The 16874-nt window shown below is 37.9% G+C and overlaps 1 protein-coding gene across 9 annotated transcripts in view; it reads left to right on the forward strand.

Moving 5' to 3' along the window:
* The window catches only part of dab2ipa (DAB2 interacting protein a), a 112822-nt gene that overhangs the window by 82866 nt on the left and 13082 nt on the right, over positions 1-16874 (forward strand). For all 9 annotated transcript variants that reach the window (XM_083555202.1, XM_083555204.1, XM_083555206.1 and 6 more), the window contains 6 exons: positions 3491-3644; positions 5978-6076; positions 6201-6755; positions 12764-12908; positions 14040-14184; positions 15923-16159. In XM_083555202.1, the coding sequence (XP_083411328.1) occupies positions 3491-3644; positions 5978-6076; positions 6201-6755; positions 12764-12908; positions 14040-14184; positions 15923-16159 (1335 nt within the window). The remainder of the gene's footprint in view (positions 1-3490; positions 3645-5977; positions 6077-6200; positions 6756-12763; positions 12909-14039; positions 14185-15922; positions 16160-16874) is intronic.

Raw genomic sequence — 16874 nt, forward strand, 5'->3', positions numbered from 1 at the left:
TAAGCCGATAGGGACTGTTTCTAATTCTATTTGTTTCATTCTGTAAAGCCTATTGTCTGGGACAATGCCCATTGTTAAAAACGCTATACAAAATAAAATAAATGTACTGAAATGAATTGAATTGAACAAATAAAATGAATTGAATTGAATTGGATTAGAAAACCAAAGCTCCTTATTAAGCATGTTTTTTTAACAGAGTTTTTCGAATGAATATTATGTAAATGCTGCTTGATAAGAAATGAGCATAACCATAAAATTCAAAAACATAACAGAACAACAACAATACCAAAAAAACATGAGGCAGAAAGAAAATCGCAAGAATGAAACCAAAATCTGTGTTAGAATATGATGTTTAATGAGGACCTAACTCTTCCATTTGAACTAAATGCAATTTTTGGTTTCATTGTTGGATTTTCTGAATGCTGTTGTGTTTTTGTGCCCCATTTTTAGTTTTGTTGTTTTTATTGGTCATGTTATCCATATTGTTTGTATCATTTTTATCCATCATGTATTCTTTTGTATTCTTTTTTTTTTTTTTTTACTTATGTTTTTTTTTTATTTATTTTTTTTTCCTTTTTTTCTTGCATTTTCTGATTTGCTATTATGCCCGTGGAGTATATTTCATACAAGCTTCTGTAATGAATATAATCTGTGCACGTAAACCTACAGCCGAATAACTCTGAGTCATAACCAGTAAGTCATAGCTCTCGCCCTGCATTAGTGTATCGCAGCAGGAAGGGAGGGTTTAGGAGGATTACGTTATCTCGATGTGCCGTGATCTCAGCATGCTGCATTGTGTGTGTGTGTGTGTGTGTGTGTGTGTGTGTGTATGTGTGTGTGTGTGTCCACACCACTCCTGCAGGTCACATCGCTTGTGCTTAATGTTTGCTGGTGAAATTAATTTCCCTTGGCTATGTGAACAGCTGAATCAGCTCAGTCACCCCTAAACAATTTAGCGAGGCAACAATTCAACACAGAATATTATAATAACCTTTTTAATCTTAATTATCTATAGTAATGTGTTCTCATAAACTAATTACTAACTAGCAGGGTTTGAGTCCTTCAGCATTCTTAGACACATTGTTTAATCGTACAAATGCATGAGAGTCAAATGCTCATCTGATTTTGGAGCCACAGCAGTTCTGAGCACTTATGTACGAACGACTGATCGAAGGCTTTGTTTTGTTGTTGTTGTTGTTGTTGTTGTTGTTGTTGTTTTGATGTACCCTGTCTATGCTGATAATCATCATGAGGCTGTTTTACATTAACGTATTGCACATTTCCTCTGAGTCAGCAAGTATTCCTGCTTTAGAGGACAAATGAGTGTCTGAGATTGTGTATGATTTCCCATGGGGCTTTGGCGAGATCAGCAGAGAAAGTCGTTATTTTTTAATATCAGCTGTATGTCACGAGTTGTTTGTCACACCCTCAACTGCACCAAAGCAATGGGAAACAGGGATATAAATCGAATCAGCGTTATGTATTACTACAAAAACGATGATGAGTTGTGCTCAGGATATCAGCGGTGTAATGTTGCACTTTGTCTGGAGGGGTTTGATAGAAAGTTGTCTTATTGCTTTCGATCAGCACTGGGGTCGGAGTTGGAATGGTTTATTCCGAGCTTTCTCTAGCCATAAGAACTGTTCTGATGATGTCCCACAAACATGAAATCAACATATCAAACTGGACGTTTCATGTTTTTGGTGCTGTTCCTTTGAAGAGCTTCAATCTCGGGCTGATATTTGATGGCTCATAATCTGACCACACTTCTTTTTCCACCTCAAGTGTAATAATAGTGTTGTTGTTTTTTTTCTAATTTCTGGTTTTGCGTGGTGTTAGAACCAGGAAAATGAGCTCACACTCCTACTGACAGATGTAAGCACTAACTCTACCTGAGGCCTTTTTTTCTCTTCACAGTGGATATCTTTAATTCATAGCTGTGATGGAGTAAGTGTGCACAAAGCCAGCTCTCAGCAGGTGCTTAATTGCCATGGTTTACTCTCCACATTGATTGGGACATGAGCTATTGAACAGACTCTCTATATTCAGCAACATGGCTGGCCTGGAGATTGGTGGACAGATTATGGATTAGTATGGGAAATCTCAGTCTAACAAGCATAAGTTTTTGTTTGGTTCTATTGCACCAGCTAGGAAGTAGAGCAATATGAAATTAAAATACGCTTTTCTCATTTGCTATGGTGTAAAATCTCATTTTCTGTAAAAGTCATTATCTGCAAGTTTCCTGCATATCCCATGGGTGTTTTTAACTCCATAAACTGAAAGAGCAACTGTGGGTAATACCTCCAAATCCCAGTTAAAATAGAATAGTTCTGGGAAAGCTCATGACAGTAGTCTAAAAAAATGTCTGGTAAAAAATTATAATAAATGTGTTTTGAACTTTGGCAATGTGCAAAAATGTCCATTGATGGTCCATTGGTGGTCCATTTCCACTGATTAATGAAGGACAAGTGTATGAGATTAATAAAGGTGGTTGATGAAAGTGTTTATTTCTTCGACCAGGTGAGAGTCACATATCTAATACTAACAAAAGCTTGACAGTGAGAGATACAGAGGCCATACGGTACTTTAAAAACGGTGCTTAAAAAGACATAACAAGACACTGGAGATGGTGACTAGTGATGTGACAGTTGTGGCATGCAGGGGGTTGATAGGTAATGTTTGATGTTTAACGATTTTGCTGTAATCCTTACAAAAGGAAGGAACTGGGCAATACTTATTAATCACAGACCACAAGAAAGCATATTGAGTGGCCTGTTTTGACTGTAATTCTATTGAACACTTTTGCGAATTGGAATGCTGACTGCTCCCTAGGCCTCCTCACCCTACATCAATACCTGACTTTACTAATGCCCTTGTGGCTGAACGATGACAAATCTTCACAAGGATACACTCCAAAATGTAGTGGAACATCTTCCCAGTGGAGTGGAGATTATTATAATGAGCAAATTATTCGCATATAGGGAGTAAATGTGAAATAGGATGTTCAAAAAACACATACAAATCTGATAGTCAAGTGTCTGTAAAATGTTGTCCATGTAGTGTATGAACATTTATGGCATTAGGCAACTGAGCAGGGTGTTTAAAGGGCGTAGCACAAGGGTCCAGCACTGGCAGCGTGGTGGAGTTTGGGTTTAAAATTCTGATTCAAAGTCCAAGGTCTTAACCAGTGAGCTACTACTTCTCCTATATATTAATGTGTTTATATACATATAGCAGCTTGTGCTTTCACCATCTCTGTAATATCACACAGCGTTAATGAGTCATCAAATCTTAATCAAGTTGTGATCAAACTAGTAATATCTACAGTCTCTTTTCCTGGTTTATTTATTTGGTAAGGACCTCATTGGTTCTTATTGTACTACCAGAACCCTGCTACACACAAATGTTGTCACTAGCATCAGTATATCTCAATACCAAATACAAAACATCAAGAATTCTGGATTAATCTTTTCTTCTCTCTCCCCATCAGATCCCATCTGATGCCGAGGCTGAAAGAGTCGAGGTCTCACGAGTCGTTGCTCAGCCCCAGCAGTGCAGTGGAAGCTCTGGATCTCAGTATGGAGGAGGAAGTGCTCATCAAACCCGTGCACAGCAGCATCCTAGGCCAGGACTTCTGTTTCGAGGTCAGTGGACTGAGCTCTGATCTTCAACCTCAACATTATTAAGCATTCAATCTAATATGTATCATTGAGGTTGGGTTGCACTCACTTGCTTAGGTCAGCACCATCGACAGGGCAGTTTCCTGGCACACACCAATATCATGTACTGAATGTTCGAGTGGGTTGCAGAAAAAGTGGGATCGACCAGGAAATCATTTGCATATGCTCTGGTTTACAGTAGCACAAGCAAATATGTGGGAGATGAACAAAATGATTTTATCACTGGTATATCAGTGAGTGACATTTGCATATATGCTAACTGTGGGTCTGTTTGTTGTGCCATAAGCAAATAGTTTGCTGGAAATTTGATCTGCTTATTAAATGTGTGTGGAGTATCTCATGCACACCTTCTTATAGAATGGCCTTTAATATAAGAAACCACATAATGTCTTAGCAGAACCCAAAAAAATCCAGTGTAAGTGATATAGGGAAGCAATGTGGTGGTTTAGGTTTGATCATTATTAAAGGAATTCTCTAGCATTCTCAGTTGCTCTGAGTACCCCTTAGTACCCTTTGTATAAGTAAGCATTGAGTATCCAGTTTTTTCTTTAATTTTTCATTTCATTTGAGTATTACATTAGATCAGGGGTCACCAACCTTTTTGAAACTGAGAGCTACTTCTTGGGTACTGATCAATGTAAAGGGCTACCAGTTTGATACACACACTTTTCAGTTTGATCTGAAATAAAAAAATTGCTCAATTTACCTTTTATTATATGCTATTATTAATAATTAATGATATTCATCTATGTGAAGACACTGATCATGTTAATGATTTCTCATAATAATTATCAACATTGATTTAACAAAGTAGGAAACAGCTATTTTTAGAAAAGGCCCGTGGGCTACTCATGTGGTCCTTGTGGGCTGCCTGGTGCCCGCCGGCTTTAGATATTACGCTTAGACAAAAAACAAAGAGAATATCTGGCAACGTCAGTGCGAATCTCTTTGTCGCTTGGCTTGGCGCAGGGCTGCAACCTTTTGTCCGAATTGCCCCTGTTTTTGTCCTGATCACTACTCAGTGGAGCTGAGCATGGCCCAGATTGCTTACATGGTCTCAGTTACACCCTGGCCAGCTGGCAGCTGGATGCCTAATACCAGAAAGAGGAAGGGAGAGAACAATTAATAGCAGGGTTTTTTTTTAAAGTAAGTAAATTACAATATATATTATTAGAGGGGCACTAATATGTACAGTATATATACATATATATCTATAGTATTTCTTCTTCCATATAAGATTAATTGGTACAATTAATAATCACAACTGTAGAACAAGTGATTACAGGGGTAATGGGAAGGGAAGAGAATCTAATCATCTCTATGTGGATATTACACATATTATCTCCTACTAGCAAAGACTGATACCCCGGTCTTTAAAACCCAATGAATGATCACAGACCTATTATGTGCTCTGCACTTGCATATTTTAAGCCATATCAATGTAATGCTCTAACATTATTACAATGCACTGTACTTTATAGGTAATATGTCTAAAAGTATTTAATCTAGTGGAAGTGCATTTTATATATATATATATATATATATATTCCAAATTATGTTTAGTTCAAGCGAAATCTAAATGATTTATAATTACATCAGTGCTCTAAACCCAGAAAGGCATGTCACTGTTTATACATTGAAAGTTCTGTGTATTCAGAAATGGGTTGCGCATCTGCTTAGGTTGATTTTCTGGGTTATTCAGATTATTGTTATTCAGATTGTGCAAATGGCCTGGGTGTAATTTTATGTAATCAGACCTTTACAAAAACTGAATACATTTTCTTCTAAAGTACTGTAGAAGACTGAAATTTTTCAAAAATGTTTGCGCTTTCATTCATGACATTCTAGTAGGAGATTTTGCTTTGTAAGCATTAGTATATGAAGAAAGCCTGCAATCCTGTTAATGTAATGAAAAACCACTACCGGGGGTTCAAGCACCGTTGTTAGAAGTAGAAAACGATCCAAAAAAAAGGTGCAGTGTAACCATTTTTCCCCCCAATCGATTGCAATGGAACCAATGATGATTTCATGATTTGAGTTTCTCCCCACCCTCACTCTGGGATTGCATTTAATAGAAAGAAGTGCATTTAATAGGAGTGCTTTCTGTGTTGGGGATATTCGATCTCACTATACTTTGGCCAATTGTGATTACTCCCCACTTGAGGGGACCTTCTTCAGTGGATGAGAGCTGAGTACACAATGAAAACCGGGGGATAACTTGAGCCTAATGTCCATTTACCCATTTCTCTGCTCTTAACTCCTTTTATATTAGCATTGCATCCACTGTGTAATTACAGGTAACTACATCAACAGGAAGTAAATGCTTCTCTTGTCGGTCGGCAGCAGAGAGAGAGAAATGGATGGAGAATCTCAGGCGAGCCGTGCATCCCAACAAGGTAAGTTGACATGGTGAAGTGATGTGAATAAAGGTATTTTTAAAATGAAATTTTCATGTAAGCTTTGATTGACTGAGACTCTTGATTTGATTGTGATGTTTTATACATTTGTATATTTGTTCAGGACAACAGTCGTCGGGTGGAGAACATGCTAAAATGTTGGATTATTGAAGCCAAGGACTTGCCTGCCAAGAAAAAGTACTTCTGTGAACTGTGTCTCGATGACACGCTTTACGCTCGGACTACCTGCAAGCTCAAAACGGACAATGTTTTCTGGGGCGAACACTTCGAATTCAACAACCTGCCATCGGTCAAGAGCATCACTGTGCACCTGTACAAAGAAACAGACAAGAAGAAGAAGAAGGACAAGAACAATTATGTGGGGCTGGTCAACATCCCTGTTGCTGCCGTGACGGGACGGCAGTTTGTGGAGAAGTGGTACACGGTGAGCACTCCTAACCCCAGCAAGGGCAAAGCCCCGGGGCCCATGGTGCGCATGAAATGTCGCTACCAGAGTATGAGCATCCTCCCCATGGAGCTGTACAAAGAGTTTGCTGAGTACATAACCAACAACTACATGCTCCTCTGTTCAGTCCTTGAGCCAGCAATCAGTGTCAAGAGCAAGGAGGAGATGGCGTGTGCACTCGTGCATATTCTTCAAAGCACCGGCAAGGCAAAGGTAAGAAAAAATGGGTCTACTCTTTGATTAAATCTCAGCATACCTCTGAGGAATTTGTGAAAGTGCATTTTATTTTGCATTGGCTTTAATGTGAGAATTCATCTGAGGGAGCCCTGTGTGGAATCCTACAACATTAATGGGGGGTTTTAAAGGGTAGTTACGCTTTGGAGAGGATGAACCCATAATAATTAAAAAGAATAACCTTTATGGCAAGTGGCAAGATTCATTTGTTTCATAAGTCAATTCTAGAATCCTTGGTTTATACTGAACCTTACAGTCTATGCTGTCTAGGCTATATTCCTACCCTGTCCCCAGAGGGTCTCTTAGATAAGCAGAGAGTCTCAAATGTGTGAAAGTGAATAACGCTTACCTGTAAAAGAAACCCTCAAGAAACCCATTCTAAAGATTTAGCTTCATTTGAATTATTATGCTTGTTTTTTCGTTAAAATATTTTCTAGTGTGCCAACTATATCTTGTAGTGCTCCTCTTTTTTCCACAATTTACTTATCTAATGTTATGTCGGATATCGAATTATGTCAGATAAATTGAAAAGTTGCTGGATGAAGCCCATGGTTGCAAAGTAGACATCAACTAATCGGTTTAACAGCTTTTAGAACTGGACAACTCAGCAGAATCTAGCTTTTTCTCATCCTTATTCCAAGTCTGCTGTCTGACAGCAGGGTCGATAGATGAAAACAATGGAGATAGGCCCTGACGCTTTTCATGGAATTGTTGGAGGCGTGAGTGCTCTTATTGTCTTCATTAACTCGAATGCGCAACGTGTTTTGGCACTGATTGTCTTCATAAATCAGTTCGGAATGAGGTGGCAACACGTCCAAAAGCTCTCAGCCTCATTCTGTATCACTCATTTCACTTCATCGATTCCTCTTGGCGAAAACAGAGTGGCTTTTTCTGCCACTCTCAGAAATTTGAAACATTAAACTAAAGTAGATTTGAAGGAGCTGGCATGTCGTATGACTATCCCCACTGTGGTCTACTTATAAGAGCTGTGGGATACGATTATATCACATGCTAAGCTTTTAAGACATAATTTCCCATATGGCAAGTTATCCAGTAATATATCCAGTAAAATGTATGATATAATTTAAAATAAATTCGAATATTTAGCGTACCACCTGTTCCCCAGCAGTCTGGCATGAATATCGCGTAAAATTTAACATGTGGCAATAAGGACGTGTACTCAAACATCAAATCTGTAAAATTACATAAGTATCTATTGACCATAATGATAAAGTTTATTATTTTCATTTTATGGTGCCACTGAATACTAGTGGTTTGAATGTACACCATTTGCCCAAGAGTTTCTGAACACACCCATATGTGGTCCTTGCCACAATGTCACAGCTATGCAATTGCCTAGAAAGTCTTTCTATAATGTAACATTACATTTTCCTTGAAGTCCCCATGAAAATGTAGTGTGCTTGAGTGGAGCTTGTGTGTCCTGCATAGACCCTAAAACTCAAGTCCACCGAACACCTTCTGGATGAACTGGCACACGGAATGCACCCCAGACCTCCTCACCTCAGAATCAGTGCCTGACCTCACTAATGCTCTTATGACTGAAGGAACACAAATGACAGCAGCCCTGCTTGTAATTGTAGCCTTTGCAGGAGAGTAGTAGTTATAGTGACATCAAAAGATAGTCTTTATCTAGAATGGGATGTTCAATAATCAGATTTGATGATGGATTGACAAAATTGTAAATTGAATGGATCTGGCGGTAGGAATATTATTTGCAACATTAGCTTCTTTACCAAATATGTTCATCATAAACCAAGAGTTTTACAATAAAATAAAGCAGGAATTAAATAAATGAGTAATAATAAAAAAGTCATCAATAAATTGCATAAAACAGTTTTAGCGTGTTGGATTATAAAATTACAATAAAAAAGAAATAAGTTCATTGGTGTGCTATTAGCCTAGGCATTACGAAAATTCAAATCGAAAGATTACTTATTGATTATAAAAGATTATAATCCTATCCTACTAGCCATTAATGAGGTTTTGCATGTTGCTGCGCACTGTGGAGTTTTGTTTTTATTCAAATTCTGTTCTTGTCTTCACCATGCCCAATGAAAGACTTTTATTGGCCACAGAACTTGTAATCTATCATTTCTGCGCTGGCTAAATTGCTCAGTGGCGGTCTTAGCCTGTCATTAGTGCTGAGCTATATCAAGTCAGTTATGCTATGCTCTGTCATTATATACAGCATTAGTCAGGGAGTATATTGGGAGTGTATTGTCTTTCATTAGCAGAGGCCAGAGCTGGTCAGCATCCGTATTGTCTTTCATTAAGCCGTGACACGGTTACCATAAACAAGGTCAATCAGGGTCACCTCACATGCCATTGGCTTCCTGGTTTTGTCCGGAGGTCAGTGAGCAGTCATGAATGAGGGGAAGTTTGAAGCCAGATTGCATGAACGATGCACATTGTGGTCAGAGTGGATTTCTATTTTTATGTTCGATGTTTTCAAACTGTAGACATTATGCTTTAGGCTTTAGACGGCTTTTGCCATATAATAAAACTTTCCCCTCGCATAATGGCTACATTTGCACAAGCGGGAGAAATCATATCTCAGAATATCGATACCATGAATCTAAAACCAATTACAACAGAGGCAAGTCTGACACAGGATTAAAGAACTATTGTGTTTGTGGAGTGAGTATTGATCATACTGGGGCAGGGCCGGTCATTGAATCAGTTCCCTGTGGAGGTCTGATGGAGTGTGTGCACAGTGCGACTGAGGTGGGGATCCGGAGCCTCTGCACCCCTGCTAATGAGCTCTTATTCATGCAGCCACAGCCGAAGGGGTCTTACTGGAATTCGCGCAAGAGTGATGATGTGTGGGTGCGCATATGCAACTGTCTGTATGTGTGTGCACATGTGTATGTGTGTGTGAGTGTGCAGAAACTAATTTTTCTGCTGGCCCATTTTGAGAGGCTCAGGTCATTAGTCAAGAGCCTGGGGCTCTTTTCAAGCACCCAACCCCCACCACTTACACACATACTGACACAGTAACCCACTCTTACTGCCATTTTAACAACTTCTAGATACCTACCATAGCGCAACCTGTCATCTGTGTCGCTTCTGGAGGTTTGATAAAATGCCACTTCAAACCATAACCGATAAATTCCATTCAAACTTTTCATTTTGTCTTAGTGGTATGACGGCAATAATTTGAAATGATAGAGGATTGAAGCTTGATAGATTGGTTGATTGTTAGAATGTGGTTTCTCTGTTCCATTGTTTTTCCCATAGCACAATGTTACACAGCAGACATCTGTATTTCTCTGGAGAGGTTTAGTCCTTAAAGTTGCAGGTTGTAGTGGTGAATCACTGTTAGAAGCCTTATAGTTCATAATAATCATGTATTTTCAGTCTTTGCATTTTTCTAGTTTAGAAATAAGCCTAAAGTATAATATTTGCTATGTTGACATTTTCTGTAAGGAGGTATAGTTTCTGTCAAAAGTCCACACCTAATCTTTTTTTAGCATTTTTGAGACATATGCATGTTCCCTTTGTTTTCATGCAACAAACTAGATAAAAGGATTGGACAGCGAATGACTGGAAGAAAGTTTCCAGGACAGTTAAGTCCAAAGTTGACATTTGTGGCTTGAACCTATTTAAGATGCAGAACATGAGAGAAGATGTTAGACTGCCTCACACCCACAGTGAAACGTAGAGCGGAAAGCTTAATGCTTTGGAGTTGTTTTGGCGCATGGAAGGTTTATAGACTTTCCAGGTGAAACTGAACCAACATGGCAACCATTCAAAACAACTCTATGCAATTCCATCAGGACTGCAGCTAATTGGAACCAAATTCACCACACAACAAGCTAATGACCCGAAGTATACCTCCAAGCTCTGTAAGCATTATTTAGAGTGAAAACAGTCGGCTGAAGTGTAATATATGATTGATTGGCCTGCCCAGTCTCTGAACCTAAATCTTATTAAACTGCTCTGGGATGAACTGGTTCGCAAGATCAGAAAGAAATCTCCAACTAGTGAAGAAAAGCTTTGGAAAAATTTTACAAGGTGTGTAGAGCTGTTATTCATGCTAAGGGAGTTTTTTTTTTTTTTTTTTTTTTTTTAAACATCTATAAATTGTTAAAATTATTATCTTAGATCTTTATACTGTTAAATACTTTGTTTTTTGCATATAAACAAGAGGAACATGCAGGTGTCTCCCAAAAACAATAAAACACTAGGTGTTTCCAAACTATTGACAGATGCTGTATTAATTATTGTTGACTCTGTTTATTAACTATTGACATGATGCTGTGAGGTAGTCTCCAGTTTTAGTGCTTTCTTACAGTCAAAGATACAAATTCTGGTTACGTTTTTGGTTTTTAGTTTAGTAACTATAACGGGTGGTGTTCTTTAATAACCTGGTATTAGAGGAATAAAATGTTATAACATGGGAACAGACGCATACATTGCCAGATAGCTTTAGCTCATCTGGATCATAGTGCTGTGATGCAATTAAGTGTGCATACACCACTCTGTTTTCCTGAGTCATCTGTGCTGCAGCTTCCAGCTCAGCTCTTTCAACTAATCAAACCCACCCCGTGTTTCGACTGTGCATCGATGCTCCTTCCTCGCTGTGGCCTTTGCTCAGCGTGCTCGAGTCCTCTGACTGCTGATGATGCTGAGTTAAGTCTGGGAGGATAGAATGCATCTGGAGTGTCAGGAGCTTAGCAGATTAGCAGCAGGGCTTCGGGTCAGAACCTCCAGGAAGCCAGAGCCGAGCCGAGCTGAGCCGAGCCGAGCTCACCAGATTAAGCCTGGGCGGCTATATTGATGCTTTGAGCTTTGAGCCCTGCTTAGGTTGCGAGGTTCTCTGAAAACATGTTATCTATTGACTAGCATGATGCAGTATATATCTGATCTCACAAACGGGGGAAAATAAATGGTAGCTGTAATGTGCACTTGACAGTGTCAGTGCTTGCTTTTCAGTCTTGCACACTCAATAACATGGCACCAAATGGGATTCTCTAAATGCTTTGTTTATTATCTGATATCACCAACATTCTTTTCGGTTCACACACAAAGCATTTTTTTTTGTGAAAAAATTCTATTCTATTCTGACATTATAAAAATCCTAAAACAATACAATACAGTACAAATTAATTTTATTCAGTGATTTTTCACTAGTTCAGATAGATTAGAGATTTAGAGAGTTCTTAGACATTTCCTTTTCCTTTAAACATTACCTAAACCTAGAAAGTGATTAATAAAAGAAGAGACCAGGTTCAGAGAACCATCAGATCAGACTGCATATGAAAATTGCAGTATATCACCTTCCAGTAAATACTGTCCAGTCCCCCAGTATCAAAAGCTGCTGACTGATCACAGAACAAATGTATTTTGGTTTGTAGTTTCATCTCATGACCTTTGACATGGCCCTCTGAAAGCATAATGCATGGTTTAACCGATACACCAAAAGTCATATAGATTTTAATTCTAATAAACAACTAATATATTAAACAGTTGGGTGGCCACCAATACGCAAAGTAATAGATTTTCCTATATCCACACATTAATTAATTAGTTTTTTTAACATATTAATATCATTCATTCCCTCACCAGTCTCTCTTGAAGCCACCTATGTTACCAATAAACTGCAAGACCCTCAATCATCAGAGCTTGACATCTTACTGTTATAAGGCACTAACCTTCCAAAAATGAAACATAATCTCACAGAAAAAGCTCACAGTATTAATAAATACACATTAGAAGCTCTTGTTGTTGAGAATCATTCATTACAATCACAATATGTGGTCATTATAGAAATACAAAAATTTTTATGAGGGCATTAATATAAAGCTGAGAAGAAAAAGGGCTGGAAGTTCTGTCAGAGCTGCTGGTGGAGAAAATGTATTTTTTTTATTAAACTGCATGGTCCATTCGTGTCTGCATCGAATATTGTGATATTTTATTATAAATGCCATTGTTATTTTTATTTACATTTTTTTGTATATACGCAGGACTTCCTGACAGATCTGATGATGTCTGAGGTCGATCGGTGTGGCGACAATGAGCACCTAATCTTTCGGGAGAACACGTTGGCTACCAAAGCCATTGAGGAATATCTAAAACTGGTAGGCCAGAAGTACCTGCAGGACGCTTTAGGTAAGATCTGATCTTTGTTTTAAAGTTCATTTTTTTCAAAGATTTACTAATGAAAGCTTTTATGTTGTTGTTGTAGAAAAGAAACCACCATGTTTACTGTGACCTTCAAGCTAGTTTTATGACTCTAGTGGTGTACAATCTAAAGTAGATAAAAATCAGGAATGCATTCGTTTTTTTTTTCTCATTTGTAAGTGCCTGTGTTCATAGCATTATTTAATTATTTATTAGATCAGTAATTTCTTGAATGCTTACTGGTCAATGGTGAGATGGTCAACAACAGGAGGGTTTTGTGCTTTTACTATTTTTGTTATGATTGTTTTCTGTAAAAGAAGGTTTTCATTTCGTTGATATCCACAACTCGGAAAAACACCCGAGAAACTTTGCGGTGAATGTGAATGCTGACTGCACCCCGGGCCTCATCAATTTATATCAGTGTTTGATACTAACACCCTTGTAGCTGAATGAGCACAAATCTACAGAAGTACACTCCAAAATCTAGTAGAACATCTTCCCAGAGGAATGCAGAATATTATAACATATAATGGGGTCTAAATGTGGAATGAGATGTTCGAAAAGCAATACAAATCTTATGGTCAGGTGTCCACAAACTTTTCTTTATATAGTGTATATCTATTGGAAATCCAAACATCTATGCTGATTTTGTTTGGACAAAGGATTTACAAATAGCAAAACATTTTTGCTAAATCATTTCCAAAAATTCTGTTTTTACGGATTCGTTCTGCTTGTTGCAGTGGTCTGATTATTCAAATTACACAACATTTGAGTATGAAAGGTGAATATTTTTTTTTAACATTTGTATTGTATTTGATGGCATGTTGACAACCATGCTTAAAAAAATACAATACAACATTGTTTTACAACATGTACGAGCACTGACATAAAGTAGTTCAATACCAACAAACAAATACAAATGTGTGGTAGTAATGAATTTTATAGGATTTAAATTCTGTTATTAGTCAATTGTATTGCCTACATCATTTTATATGAACATAAAGGCATTGCGTATTAGATCTATTGTTTTGCATATTAAAACAAAAATATATACATTTCTTTACATTCTACAGTCTCTTCTCAATAGCCCTAAATTTGCTATTTGTGGGTGTGTTTCAGGCGAGTTTATCAAAGCGCTGTATGAATCAGATGAAAACTGTGAAGTGGATCCATCGAAGTGCTCCTCCAGTGACCTGGCTGAGCACCAAGGCAATCTGAAGATGTGCTGTGAGCTTGCTTTCTGCAAGATCATCAACTCCTACTGGTAATGTGTTATGCTCCTTTCTGTACACCTGTACCAGCAATATTAACTATGCAAAGAGAACACAGAGAGGAATAACCAAAAATATTATTTTGATTTATTAGTCCGGGCATGATTTTTTTTGTAAAGAGGTACAAGCTGTATCATTTGTGTGTGTAATGAAAAATGTGGGATGTAAAATTGAGAATGGAAATGGAGCCATTGGAGGTCAACACATAATACACTTTATGAACAAAAGTTTGTGGAAAACACGTGTTTTTTTGAACATCCCGTTCCACATTCAGTCTCTGTTTCCTGTTATTATAACTTCCACTCTTCTGGGAAGATGTTCCACTAGTTTCTGGAGATTTGTTCTCATTCAGACACAAGGGTGTTAGTGAGGTGAGCACTGTACCATATCCTCAAATTCATCCCAAAGCTGTTCAACAGGATTGAGATCAGAGCTCCAAAGCAGGGCACTCGAGATCTTCCACTTCGGCACATGTACAGCATATCTTCATGGAGCTGGCTTGTGCACAGGGGCATTATGGCGCTAAAATAGGTTTGGGTCTTCTAGTTGAAGTGAAAGACAAATGTAATGCTACTGCACCCGAAGACATTTTATAGAATTGCATGCCTCCGACTTTGTGTTAACAGTTTGTTGAAAAACCACATATGGCTGGAAAAGCCAGGTGTCCCAATACTGTTGTGCTTGTAGTGTATAAGTGGGTGGTCGGTAAGGAATTTGTGCCAAAGTTCACTAAATATCTTAATCAAAGCTAGCGTTAACCAGATAAGCTTACTGTTCATAATATCAAATCCTTCAGAGAATTAGTAACTATGCTAACATCTGCATGGATGATTTGCCTTTTGTTTATGTCTTTGTGTCTGCCTCAGTTTAGCAGTATAATTCTGAAGGTCAGCTGTTTGTCCATGTATGGTTGATTGCCACCTGCTTCTTAAATATCCTTTTTTTTTTTTACACTGAGTTCATCCACACTCCTGTTCATTAAAGCAGCAGGGCTGTAGCTCACTTGCAGACTAGTGGAAGCTTAGAAGATTAAAGAATGAATTATAATGTGCTGTCACAGCAGCATACTCCATACAATGACTTGAATCTCAAAGCATTGTTTAATTGCTCTCAGACTGGTGTGTATTTCAGTGTGTCTGATTTACCATGCTTGCTTAGCATTCCCACCAACATGTTATTGCAGAAATCATGCTGAGTAAAAAAATTGGCCCTGCGTCCGTCCGCTCGCATGACTTCAATTTCCTCTGCCGTTGAGGGGAATCTTTATTTGAGTCCAAGTCTGACTTAGATAAGCGATCAATTTCTAACTGGGCCACAGCTATTCACTACAGACTTTCTTTTAATCTTTTTTTTCTCTTTTTTTTACACTTTATCTCAAACTGCACTAGACAGTATATTAGGCCTTATTAGATGCCTAAGCAGGAGAACAAGGTCATTATAATGTCAATAAGAAAACTGAAGCCCAACCAGACTGAAGGAAATAAAGTGTTTACGGAGAGGGAGTGTTATTAGGGTTACATTATAAACTGATTTAATACTGGTTCAATGCAGTCTGATAGAGAAATCAGTTTTTTACATTATATGTAAAATATACTGATGCCAATTATACACTGATGCCAATTTCAGCTGAATGTATCTTTAAACCTTGTAATTCATGGTGAACTGGAGGTCCCAGTACAATAGGTGGAGTACAATAGGCGTAATCCCCCACTCCTCTTTTTATCCCTGCAGTGTTTTCCCACGTGAGCTGAAGGAGGTGTTTGCGTCCTGGAGGCAAGAGTGCAGTAACCGCGGCCGGCCAGACATCAGTGAGCGTCTGATCAGTGCCTCGCTCTTCCTGCGCTTTCTGTGTCCTGCTATCATGTCCCCGTCGCTTTTCGACCTCATGCAGGAATATCCTGATGACCGCACGGCACGCACGCTCACCCTCATCGCCAAGGTCACACAGAACCTCGCCAACTTCACCAAGTGAGTGCCAGTGCATGGGAGGTGGACTGGTTTCAGACTTTCCCGCTTCAATATTTTATTATTCTGAGCCGATTAATGAACAGAAACAGAAATGGAAATGAAAGCTGAGCCACATCCATCATTTCTTTATTTTAGACAAATATACTGTTTTCAAATGTATTTACAATAATCACAATCTATAGTAGTAGTGACATATTGTGTGTGTATTTGTGGGTATGTGTATATTTTTTTTATTTATAACTTTTTTTGCCCCATTCTACATGTTGGGTTTTCTAAGAAAGCTAATAATGAATGTACACTAAATATAAAATAATTAATATGATTTATATAATTATGGCTGTGATTATTGTTACATTTGTATTCATTAATTTTTTTATTTTATTAAATTAAATTATTATAAAATGTTATTAAAATGTACAGGTAAAACTATTGGTAGTTTTAATCTTAATAAGTAATAAAACATATTGGAAAGTGCTGTTATTAGAAATAAATTAACAATATGTTGATGTGATGCAGCCCAACATTAAGCACCAATTTTTAATAACAAGCTTTTAGTCTTTGCCCATTTATAGTTTTCTAATGTTTGTAAGATGTACAGGACAAGTTAGTTCACATTAATATGTGTGTTACAGCAGCTATCCGCCTGCTAGGCTTTTCTCTCTGCTGAACTGAAACAGTTTCATTTGTTACTTGCATGTTTTATTGATAAATTACT

This window comes from Silurus aristotelis, assembly GCF_946808225.1.
Source record: "Silurus aristotelis genome assembly, chromosome: 11".
Classification (NCBI taxonomy): Eukaryota; Metazoa; Chordata; class Actinopteri; order Siluriformes; family Siluridae; genus Silurus; species Silurus aristotelis.